At 38.8% G+C, this 13,677-nt stretch overlaps 1 protein-coding gene across 1 annotated transcript in view; it reads right to left on the reverse strand.

Moving 5' to 3' along the window:
* Positions 1-13,677, reverse strand: part of ppfibp2b (PPFIA binding protein 2b) — a 90,186-nt gene that overhangs the window by 46,474 nt on the left and 30,035 nt on the right. Inside the window, exons 4-6 of the mRNA XM_079224290.1 lie at positions 12,144-12,230; positions 10,542-10,655; positions 12-161 (exon numbers count right to left, since the gene is read on the reverse strand). Of these exons, the coding sequence (XP_079080416.1) occupies positions 12-161; positions 10,542-10,655; positions 12,144-12,230 (351 nt within the window). The remainder of the gene's footprint in view (positions 1-11; positions 162-10,541; positions 10,656-12,143; positions 12,231-13,677) is intronic.

The raw sequence follows: 13,677 nt of genomic DNA on the forward strand, positions 1-13,677 counted from the left end.
TGACTCCATACCTCGGCTTTGTTCTGCTCGCTGTCCGCGGGGTCTGGCGGCGGCGTGGTGGTGTGCGTCTCCTCCATGCCGACCAGCTTCAGCTGGAGGGAGGACACCTCGTTCATCAGGTCCAGCTTCTGAGACTCCAGAGAGCTCCTGCTCTTCAGCTCCTGGGAACACAGAAGTTTGATGCGTTCAAGAAACACTCCAGCAGCTTTTACAAAGCACGGCTAAAGAAACATCAAACACACACACTGATATCTGAGATGACTGCAGGGAGAAGCCATTGGCCTGCTCCTCCACTCAGGAAACGTTGTTCCCACACTAGCAGAGCTGCTAGGCCGGGTCCCAGACCCCACAGCTAAATATACACTCTATTAATACAGCGCTGCTTCGGTATGGAGAGAACAACTAGACGTGTCTAAAGAGAGGCAGGCTGCTTCCCTCTGACTCACACTACACACACATCTCTTTGTCAACTCTCTATGTTGCTTTCGTTTCCTCATCTAATCCCACTTCCTACTCTGGACTCAGGTTTCAGTTGCCTTGAGTTGTAGTTTGATAAACCAGAAAGCTTCAGGGACCATTTTATACCCAAAGCTACTGGATCCATTCAACTGAAGCCGACACATGAACACTTCCTCTATCTTTGTCTCCTGAAGACTGATCAGAAGAAAAGAGAATGACGTCTCCAACAGACTCACACGTATCTGTCATTAAGGAGTCACAACATCTTGGAATAAGTAGATTGTTCCTCTCACAGCTGGTGATCTGATCGAGTGGTCTGATCTCACTTATTTAAGAAAATATTGTGTCATTTTGAGATGATAGAACCCAAATCCTAAAAGGAAGAACTGGCTTTTTGTTTGTAATAGACCAGGAACTAACTTCAGGGTCTGAAGAGTTCAGAGACTCCTCTAGTTGTATAGAAGTCAATGAGAAAACTACTCTGAGTTCACGGTCTTCATCCTGAGGGGACCATGAATGTGTTCCAGTCCATTAAATAGTTGTCAAGAAAACATTTTAATTAAATATCAGCGTCATGGCGGCGCTGGAGGAGGATCATCTCCAGACATCCTCTGGGAACCATGAATGTCTATTAAAAACCTCATAGCCATATGTGTATACATACTTGAAATAATACATGTTCTAGGTCTTTAAACATGTATACTTTGTTTTCCCTCTGAAGGACATTAAACACATTAGAGACCACGTCCAAATGGAAAGATCTCATGTAAACAACCGGTGTCAACACCTCAGCCACACACACACACACACACACACACACACACACACACACACACACACACACACACACACACACACACACACACACACACACACACACACACACACACACACACACACACACAGGCAGCTGACACCTGATAAGCTGCAGTCTTTAGAGCCGTTCATCAGAATGTGTGGTCACAGCTCACAGCTGACATCGGCTTCACTTTAATTATGAGCAGTGACACGTGACACATCATCATCCTCTTAGAGATCTCTATAAAGAGTCAAACTGAAACATGTTAAACATGACACAGTTACACAGCAGCACTGGAGTTATGAAAGCAGTCCTAGAGATTGACTGAACCATGTGATGGTAGATAATTGGCAGACTTTCTGGGGAAAACCTGGTTTGCTCGGGAGAGACGGGACTAGACCAAACCATGTACATTACATGTACCAAAACATATATTTCTCTTGTATATTAGTTATGGTGTTCAATACATCCAAATCCAGCCGTTTTGGTTCTGTTGTTTAATATATTTGATTATGATTTACAGTTTTAAATAACAATCTTTCAGTCTTCCCCCTGAGGCGGGGATTGGTTTTTAAATCTCCTGCCCTCAACCAGTACCGATCTATCCTCAAATAGAGGAGCCTTAGAAACAGCTGTAAACCCTGATATATATTTAGATGCTTTTCTCCCATCGACCTTCACCAATTCTCTTCAACAATTTCTACTTTTAAAACTCCTACCTGTCTCTTAGACGATGAGGCTGCTTAAAAAAGTTGTACCTTTAATTAGCACCGCTCTACTGGATATTATCAATGAGTCTTTCATGTACCACAGTCTTTAAAGTAGCTGTAATTAAACCTCTTCTTAAGAAGCCCACTCTGGATCCAGAGGTGTTGGCTAACTACAGACCTATCTCTAACCTTCCCTTCCTCTCTAAGATGTGACATCTTAGTACAGAGACGAGATCAGTCGATTGGTACTAAAGGTACCGCACTAAGCTGGTTTAAGTCATGTAGTGTTAAAGCGCCTTGAGTGGTCGGAAGACTAGAAAAGTGCTATACAAGTACGGGTCCATACAAGTACGGGTCCAAGTCCTATTTATTAGATGGATCTCAGTTTGTATTTGTAAACGATGAAAGCCTCGATGACCACCAACAATAGTCATGGAGTTCCACAAAGCTCTGTGCTTAGACTGATTTTATTTACCTTAAATATGCTTCCTTGAGGCAATATTATCAGAAAAAACTCCATAAACTTTCACTGCTATGCCGATGATACTCAACTATATCTGTGGATAAAGCCAGATGAAACCCACCAGGTCGCTAAACTTCAAGCGTGTCTTAAAGACATCAAAGCCTGGATGACCTGCAACTTCCTGCTGCTGAACTCGGACAAGAACACCTCATAAACTATCTGATGATATGGTTTCTCTTGGTGGCATCACTCTGGCATCCACCACCACTGACTGGATTACTGTAACTCCTTATTATCAGGCTACTCTAATAAGTCTTTGAAATCTCTCCAGTTGATTCAGAATGCTGCAGCTCGTGTACTAACAAAAACTAAGAAAAGAGATCACATTACTCCTGTATTAGCTTCTCTGCACTGGCTCCCTGTAAAATCAAGGATCACATTCAAAATCCTTCTCATTACCTACAAATAATTGGCATCAAATCTTAAGGAGCTCATAGTACCATATTACCCCACTAGATACCTTATAGTAACATATTACCCCACTAGAGAGCTCATAGTACCATATTACCCCACTAGATACCTTATAGTAACACATTACCCCACTCGAGAGCTCATAGTACCATATTACCCCACTAGAGAGCTCATAGTACCATACTACCCCACTCGAGAGCTCATAGTACCATATTACCCCACTAGAGAGCTCATAGTACCATACTACCCCACTAGAGAGCTCATAGTACCATATTACCCCACTAGAGAGCTCATAGTACCATATTACCCCACTAGAGAGCTCATAGTACCATATTACCGCACTAGAGAGCTCATAGTACCATATTACCGCGCTCGAGAGCTCCACTTCAATGGAACCAGTTTCCATATTTTTTTTATAGGCCTAGACAGCTGGGGGACATCTTAGGATATACTGAGCTCCTCTCTCCTTGTCTCTCTCTCCTTCTGGATGAATTAATGTCTCTTCAATGTCTACCTTAGGAACCATCCTGATCGAAGACTTCTCGCTAGCTGGATGAAAGCTATCAGTATCAAAGCTATCAGTATGAAAGCTATCAGTATGAAAGCTAGCAGTATGACAGCTAGCAGTATGAAAGCTAGCTGGATGAAAGCTAGCAGTATGAAAGCTAGCAGTATGAAAGCTAGCTGGATGAAAGCTAGCAGTATGAAAGCTAGCAGTATGAAAGATAGCAGTATGAAAGATAGCTGGATGAAAGCTAGCAGTATGAAAGCTAGCTGGATGAAAGCTAGCAGTATGAAAGATAGCAGTATGAAAGATAGCAGTATGAAAGATAGCTGTATGAAAGATAGCTGGATGAAAGCTAGCAGTATGAAAGATAGCTGGATGAAAGCTAGCAGTATGAAAGATAGCTGGATGAAATCTAGCATTATGAAAGCTAGCTGGATGAAAGCTATCAGTATGAAAGCTATCAGTATGAAAGCTATCAGTATGGAAGCTAGCAGTATGACAGCTAGCAGCATGAAAGCTAGCTGGATGAAAGCTAGCAGTATGAAAGCTAGCTGGATGAAAGCTAGCAGTATGAAAACTAGCAGTATGAAAGATAGCAGTATGAAAGATAGCAGTATGAAAGATAGCTGGATGAAAGCTAGCAGTATGAAAGCTAGCTGGATGAAAGCTAGCAGTATGAAAGATAGGTGGATGAAAGCTAGCAGTATGAAAGCTAGCTGGATGACAGCTAGCAGTATGAAAGCTAGCTGGATGAAAGCTAGCAGTATGAAAGCTAGCAGTATGAAAGCTAGCTGGATGAAAGCTAGCAGTTTGAAAGCTAGCAGTATGAAAGATAGCAGTATGAAAGATAGCTGGATGAAAGCTAGCAGTATGAAAGCTAGCTGGATGAAAGCTAGCAGTATGAAAGATAGGTGGATGAAAGCTAGCAGTATGAAAGCTAGCAGTATGAAAGCTAGCTGGATGAAGATGAGTAAAGGACAGAGAGCATCTTTACCCTCCGCCTGACGACGAGGAGAGGACAAAGAGTTGTTGATGGTCAAACAGAGAGCTGATTCTGTGACAGCCAGAGCTGTGCTCTTCTTGTTCGCTTCATTACTGACGTCAAGTGAAAACGCTTAACAGGACCAACCTTAGACACTCAGGGTTTCACACTACTTTATACTGGCACTCTATGTGGAGATTCTCCACTTGAGGCTTGTTCCCAGTACATGTTTTGTTCCTTACTATCAATAAACTCCTTCAAATTAAAGCTGTGTGTTAATCTTCTAAAACAACACATCCTCTCTCCCAACTCTCAAACACTGAGGCCTGGTCAGGGACCCCAGCAGAGACTGATGCTAAGCTACCAGTGTCAGTTTCAGAGACAGCGATATAGTATGAGTATATATTGTATGAGTATATAAGTACGAGCATATAAGTACGAGGATATAAGTAAGAGGATATAAGTACGAGTATATAAGTAAGAGGATATAAGTAAGAAGATATAAGTACGAGGATATAAGTAAGAGGATATAAGTACGAGGATATAAGTAAGAGGATATAAGTACGAGTATATAAGTAAGAGGATATAAGTACGAGTATATAAGTAAGAGGATATAAGTACGAGTATATAAGTACGAGTATATATGTACGAGTATATAAGTACGAGTATATAAGTACGAGTATATAAGTAAGAGGATATAAGTAAGAGGATATAAGTACGAGGATATAAGTACGAGTATATAAGTAAGAGGATATGAGTACGAGTATATATGTACGAGGATATAAGTACGAGGATATAAGTACGAGTATATAAGTAAGAGGATATAAGTACGAGTATATAAGTAAGAGGATATAAGTAAGAGGATATAAGTACGAGGATATAAGTAAGAGGATATAAGTACGAGGATATAAGTAAGAGGATATAAGTAAGAGGATATAAGTACGAGTATATAAGTAAGAGGATATAAGTAAGAGGATATAAGTACGAGGATATAAGTAAGAGGATATAAGTAAGAGGATATAAGTACGAGTATATAAGTAAGAGGATATAAGTACGAGTATATAAGTACGAGTATATATGTACGAGGATATAAGTAAGAGGATATAAGTAAGAGGATATAAGTACGAGTATATAAGTAAGAGGATATACGTACGAGTATATAAGTAAGAGGATATAAGTACGAGTATATAAGTAAGAGGATATAAGTAAGAGGATATAAGTACGAGTATATAAGTAAGAGGATATAAGTACGAGGATATAAGTACGAGTATATAAGTAAGAGGATGTAAGTACGAGGATATAAGTACGAGGATATAAGTACGAGTATATAAGTAAGAGGATATAAGTAAGAGGATATAAGTAAGAGGATATAAGTACGAGGATATAAGTAAGAGGATATAAGTACGAGTATATAAGTAAGAGGATGTAAGTACGAGGATATAAGTACGAGGATATAAGTAAGAGGATATAAGTACGAGTATATAAGTAAGAGGATATAAGTAAGAGGATATAAGTACGAGGATATAAGTAAGAGTATATATGTACGAGGATATAAGTAAGAGGATATAAGTACGAGGATATAAGTAAGAGGATATAAGTACGAGGATATAAGTAAGAGGATATAAGTACGAGTATATAAGTAAGAGGATATAAGTAAGAGGATATAAGTACGAGGATATAAGTAAGAGTATATAAGTACGAGGATATAAGTAAGAGGATATAAGTACGAGCATATAAGTACGAGGATATAAGTACGAGTATATATGTACGAGGATATAAGTAAGAGGATATAAGTAAGAGGATATAAGTACGAGTATATAAGTAAGAGGATATAAGTAAGAGGATATAAGTACGAGGATATAAGTAAGAGGATATAAGTAAGAGGATATAAGTACGAGTATATAAGTAAGAGGATATAAGTACGAGTATATAAGTACGAGTATATATGTACGAGGATATAAGTAAGAGGATATAAGTAAGAGGATATAAGTACGAGTATATAAGTAAGAGGATATACGTACGAGTATATAAGTAAGAGGATATAAGTACGAGGATATAAGTACGAGTATATAAGTAAGAGGATATAAGTACGAGTATATAAGTAAGAGGATATACGTACGAGGATATAAGTAAGAGGATATAAGTAAGAGGATATAAGTACGAGTATATAAGTAAGAGGATATACGTACGAGTATATAAGTAAGAGGATATAAGTACGAGTATATAAGTAAGAGGATATAAGTAAGAGGATATAAGTACGAGTATATAAGTAAGAGGATATAAGTACGAGGATATAAGTACGAGTATATAAGTAAGAGGATGTAAGTACGAGGATATAAGTACGAGGATATAAGTACGAGTATATAAGTAAGAGGATATAAGTAAGAGGATATAATAAGTAAGAGGATATAAGTACGAGGATATAAGTAAGAGGATATAAGTAAGAGGATATAAGTACGAGTATATAAGTAAGAGGATATAAGTAAGAGGATATAAGTACGAGGATATAAGTAAGAGTATATAAGTACGAGTATATAAGTAAGAGGATATAAGTAAGAGGATATAAGTACGAGGATATAAGTAAGAGGATATAAGTACGAGTATATAAGTAAGAGGATATAAGTAAGAGGATATAAGTACGAGGATATAAGTAAGAGTATATAAGTACGAGGATATAAGTAAGAGGATATAAGTACGAGCATATAAGTACGAGGATATAAGTACGAGTATATATGTACGAGGATATAAGTAAGAGGATATAAGTAAGAGGATATAAGTACGAGTATATAAGTAAGAGGATATAAGTAAGAGGATATAAGTACGAGGATATAAGTAAGAGGATATAAGTAAGAGGATATAAGTACGAGTATATAAGTAAGAGGATATAAGTACGAGTATATAAGTACGAGTATATATGTACGAGGATATAAGTAAGAGGATATAAGTAAGAGGATATAAGTAAGAGGATATACGTACGAGTATATAAGTAAGAGGATATAAGTACGAGTATATAAGTAAGAGGATATAAGTAAGAGGATATAAGTACGAGTATATAAGTAAGAGGATATAAGTACGAGGATATAAGTACGAGTATATAAGTAAGAGGATGTAAGTACGAGGATATAAGTACGAGGATATAAGTACGAGGATATAAGTAAGAGGATATAAGTACGAGTATATAAGTAAGAGGATATAAGTACGAGTATATAAGTACGAGTATATATGTACGAGTATATAAGTACGAGTATATAAGTACGAGTATATAAGTAAGAGGATATAAGTAAGAGGATATAAGTACGAGGATATAAGTACGAGTATATAAGTAAGAGGATATGAGTACGAGTATATATGTACGAGGATATAAGTACGAGGATATAAGTACGAGTATATAAGTAAGAGGATATAAGTACGAGTATATAAGTAAGAGGATATAAGTAAGAGGATATAAGTACGAGGATATAAGTAAGAGGATATAAGTACGAGGATATAAGTAAGAGGATATAAGTAAGAGGATATAAGTACGAGTATATAAGTAAGAGGATATAAGTAAGAGGATATAAGTACGAGGATATAAGTAAGAGGATATAAGTAAGAGGATATAAGTACGAGTATATAAGTAAGAGGATATAAGTACGAGTATATAAGTACGAGTATATATGTACGAGGATATAAGTAAGAGGATATAAGTAAGAGGATATAAGTACGAGTATATAAGTAAGAGGATATACGTACGAGTATATAAGTAAGAGGATATAAGTACGAGTATATAAGTAAGAGGATATAAGTAAGAGGATATAAGTACGAGTATATAAGTAAGAGGATATAAGTACGAGGATATAAGTACGAGTATATAAGTAAGAGGATGTAAGTACGAGGATATAAGTACGAGGATATAAGTACGAGTATATAAGTAAGAGGATATAAGTAAGAGGATATAAGTAAGAGGATATAAGTACGAGGATATAAGTAAGAGGATATAAGTACGAGTATATAAGTAAGAGGATGTAAGTACGAGGATATAAGTACGAGGATATAAGTAAGAGGATATAAGTACGAGTATATAAGTAAGAGGATATAAGTAAGAGGATATAAGTACGAGGATATAAGTAAGAGTATATATGTACGAGGATATAAGTAAGAGGATATAAGTACGAGGATATAAGTAAGAGGATATAAGTACGAGGATATAAGTAAGAGGATATAAGTACGAGTATATAAGTAAGAGGATATAAGTAAGAGGATATAAGTACGAGGATATAAGTAAGAGTATATAAGTACGAGGATATAAGTAAGAGGATATAAGTACGAGCATATAAGTACGAGGATATAAGTACGAGTATATATGTACGAGGATATAAGTAAGAGGATATAAGTAAGAGGATATAAGTACGAGTATATAAGTAAGAGGATATAAGTAAGAGGATATAAGTACGAGGATATAAGTAAGAGGATATAAGTAAGAGGATATAAGTACGAGTATATAAGTAAGAGGATATAAGTACGAGTATATAAGTACGAGTATATATGTACGAGGATATAAGTAAGAGGATATAAGTAAGAGGATATAAGTACGAGTATATAAGTAAGAGGATATACGTACGAGTATATAAGTAAGAGGATATAAGTACGAGTATATAAGTAAGAGGATATAAGTAAGAGGATATAAGTACGAGTATATAAGTAAGAGGATATAAGTACGAGGATATAAGTACGAGTATATAAGTAAGAGGATGTAAGTACGAGGATATAAGTACGAGGATATAAGTACGAGTATATAAGTAAGAGGATATAAGTAAGAGGATATAAGTAAGAGGATATAAGTAAGAGGATATAAGTACGAGGATATAAGTAAGAGGATATAAGTAAGAGGATATAAGTACGAGTATATAAGTAAGAGGATATAAGTAAGAGGATATAAGTACGAGGATATAAGTAAGAGTATATAAGTACGAGTATATAAGTAAGAGGATATAAGTAAGAGGATATAAGTACGAGGATATAAGTAAGAGGATATAAGTACGAGTATATAAGTAAGAGGATATAAGTAAGAGGATATAAGTACGAGGATATAAGTAAGAGTATATAAGTACGAGGATATAAGTAAGAGGATATAAGTACGAGCATATAAGTACGAGGATATAAGTACGAGTATATATGTACGAGGATATAAGTAAGAGGATATAAGTAAGAGGATATAAGTACGAGTATATAAGTAAGAGGATATAAGTCAGAGGATATAAGTACGAGGATATAAGTAAGAGGATATAAGTAAGAGGATATAAGTACGAGTATATAAGTAAGAGGATATAAGTACGAGTATATAAGTACGAGTATATATGTACGAGGATATAAGTAAGAGGATATAAGTAAGAGGATATAAGTACGAGTATATAAGTAAGAGGATATACGTACGAGTATATAAGTAAGAGGATATAAGTACGAGTATATAAGTAAGAGGATATAAGTAAGAGGATATAAGTACGAGTATATAAGTAAGAGGATATAAGTACGAGGATATAAGTACGAGTATATAAGTAAGAGGATGTAAGTACGAGGATATAAGTACGAGGATATAAGTACGAGTATATAAGTAAGAGGATATAAGTAAGAGGATATAAGTAAGAGGATATAAGTAAGAGGATATAAGTACGAGGATATAAGTACGAGTATATAAGTAAGAGGATGTAAGTACGAGGATATAAGTACGAGGATATAAGTAAGAGGATATAAGTACGAGTATATAAGTAAGAGGATATAAGTAAGAGGATATAAGTACGAGGATATAAGTAAGAGTATATATGTACGAGGATATAAGTAAGAGGATATAAGTACGAGGATATAAGTAAGAGGATATAAGTACGAGGATATAAGTAAGAGGATATAAGTAAGAGGATATAAGTACGAGGATATAAGTAAGAGTATATAAGTACGAGGATATAAGTAAGAGGATATAAGTACGAGCATATAAGTACGAGGATATAAGTACGAGTATATATGTACGAGGATATAAGTAAGAGGATATAAGTACGAGCATATAAGTAAGAGTATATATGTACGAGGATATAAGTTTGAGTATTCAACCCATCACAGACATGATCTTTAGCATACTCAACCCATCACAGACATGATACTCAGCAGCCATGCCTCACCTGTTGCAGCGTCTCCTCTGTGGAGGCCAGCTGCTTCCTGTGCTCCTGCAGACAGGCCTCCAGGTCTCTGATCTTCTCCCCCTGCGCCTCCACCTGGTCGGTCAGGACGCTCACCTGCAGGACGGGACACATGCATTCTGTCTGAGCAGGCGTCCTGAGACGCAGCTGACCTGACAGCTGCAGGACGAGATGCTGCTGCAGCGGGAAACATTGGTGCGTGAACACAGATCCTCACAGAAACCAAGCACACACACATGGATGCCGTGGCAATGGAAATGTTCATGAACACAAACACAGATCTAAAGTGATCTTTCTCTTTCTTCATGCTACACAACACATGATCCTGGCCAGCCTCCACTCCAAAAACATTTACCACTCAGGAATGTGTTTTATCACAGTCACTAATCTCCCAGACAACACACTGCAGCTGCTCACACACACACACACACACACACACACACACACACACACACACACACACACACACACACACACACACACACACACACACAGCAACACACACCCTCCAGCAGGCAACACAGAGTTAAGAACACGGCTGTCACAGAGACAGCGCTTCCAACATGACGAGGTGGTCCACAGACAGGGGAGTAAATGAATGATCACCTTCATGAATGAGTCACACAGTGTGTGTAGCACCTCACGCATGTGTTTGACTATTACCTGGCGGATGTGAGGTTTATATCAGCGATATCCTATTGCTTCAGGGTGGAGCGCCACAAAGCAACTACAAGATGAGGCAACTTTGATTTGACTGCATGAAGTCCTACTGCTGAAGAGAAAGACTCTCTTACCGTCTGTGCTCTGCCGCTGAGCTACGAACACACACACACACACACACACACACACACACACACACACTGGGCTACTAAACACACAGTGTGCTATGCTAACACACAGAGACCTGAAGGAGAAGCAGGTGACGGGAAAGTCGAGCAGAGAAACCGTCGACAGCTCCGGTCCCCTTGAGTGTCGACCAATCACAGCTGAGCCGACACACAATGTGTAACAAGGAGGTGTGTGAGTGGGACATGTGACAGCGCTATGAACCAGAGCCACCCAGGAGGGTGAGACAGGTCACATGACCTGAGCCAGAGGAGAACACCAACATGCAGTCAGGTAAGCAACACATGGAAGTATTTCTATATTTTGGAGTATTACAAACTGGGTGACGTTCTGGAAAAAATGCTGTATGACAGTTTTTCTCCATTTTTTACACAAAAAAGAACCTAAAGCTACCAACTGGTCTGAGAGCAGAGACACCATGTGCTGCTGCACCAGGAGCTCTGACGTGTCTGGACACGTTCCTCATGAAACATCTAGTCCTGGTCTAGGATTGCAGACTAGGAACTAAGATGTTTTCCTCTGGGACATCAATCCCTCCTGAATCCTTTACTTTAAATAATCACGTTGAAATCAACTGAAGGAGGATTCTGATGCTGCTCATTGATGTGGGAGGACCCAGACGTCCCACTGCGACCATGCAGAAGCAGACAGATGTGTTGTGGCAGACAGGAGGACATGCAGCACAAGCTCCCAGCTGGGCATTGAAGACGGGACATTCTCCTAACATGCAGTCCTGACCTGAAGCACCAGGGACTCCTTGTCTCCTTCTAGGCGGAGCAGGCGCTCTTGGTAGGTCTCATGGTTGGCTGGAGAACACAGGTCCACCTGGTGGAGACAGAGAAACAATGAGGCCTCTTCCTGATCTGGAGCCCAGACCTGCTGATGGCTGTGTGACTTCAAACATGTTGATGCAATCATTACTGTACATAAACAACACAATAACAAACAAACATTAGGTGTAGAGCCATGGTATGGCTTCTAGAATGAGTTGCTAGGTGAGCCATTCATTCATTAAGCATCTTATCATCGTGGATCACTTCTCAGAGATCTGTTGTCACTTCAGCATCACTTCCATGCACAAGTCACCTTACATTGATAACATGAGCCCAGCTTTAACACACTAGAATAGAATAGTTTTCACCAGGACACAGTTTCCTAAATGACCAGCTGAAGATAAAGTGAACAGTAGGAGACTCAGACTGATGCCTGCTTCTGGTAGAGGATTAGTTACATTTCATTTAGCTGAGGCTTACAATAAGTGATTCAACCATGAGGACAAACTCAGAACAACAAGAATCAAGAAAGTACAGTTTCTTCAATAAAGTTAAACTACAAAGTGCCATCAGTAAGAGACATCTAAGCTACTAAATGCTACCTTCCTTATTTAAGGTGTAGTCTGAAGAGATGTGCTTTTAGTTCACAGTGGGAGATGTAGAGACTTCCTGCTGTCCTGATGTCAATGAGGAGCTCATTCCACCAATGAGGAGCAGGACACAAACAGTCTGACTTTGTAGAGTGTTTAGCTCTCAGTGACGGAGCTACGAGCCGATTGGCAGAAGCCGAGCGGAGTGAACGAGCTGGGCTGTACGGTGTCACCATGTCCTGGATGTAGATAGGACCCGATCTGTTCGCAGCACTGTACGCAAGCACCAATGTTTTGAAGCGGATGCAGGCGACCACCGGTAACCAGTGAAGGTCACGGAGGAGCGGAGTAGTGTGGGTAAATTTTGGTTAAAGACCAGTCGAGCTGCTGCGTTCTGGATGAGCTGCAGAGGTCGATGGCACTAGGAGGCAGACCTGCAGGAGGTCTGATCCTCTATGGAGTCTGGACCTGATGACATCACAGTCCTCTGCTCTGCTCTCTCAGCGGCAGAGCGGAGGAGAAACTCAACACATCCAAATGGATTAAAATATCTTTTGACATTACACTCACATGCACTCACATGCAGTAACATGCAGTAACATGCACTCACATGCACTCACATGCAGTAACATGCACTCACATGCACTCACATGCAGTAACATGCACTCACATGCACTCACATGCACTCACATGCACACTGCCAGCCGGCTAGGTGATCAAGAGAGGAGAACCCTCTTCATCCTCTGCTCACCTTCCTCCTCTAGATCTTTACAGATGTTTAACATCAATTCATCTTCATCAACACAACATTGAGGCGTTGCCTTTGAAACACTGCAATGATTTATTATATTGCTTTTTGGCAGAAAACAAAAAACAGTATTTACACGTGTGTGTGTGTGTGTGTGTGTG

Source organism: Taurulus bubalis (genome assembly GCF_910589615.1).
Source record: "Taurulus bubalis genome assembly, chromosome: 9".
Classification (NCBI taxonomy): Eukaryota; Metazoa; Chordata; class Actinopteri; order Perciformes; family Cottidae; genus Taurulus; species Taurulus bubalis.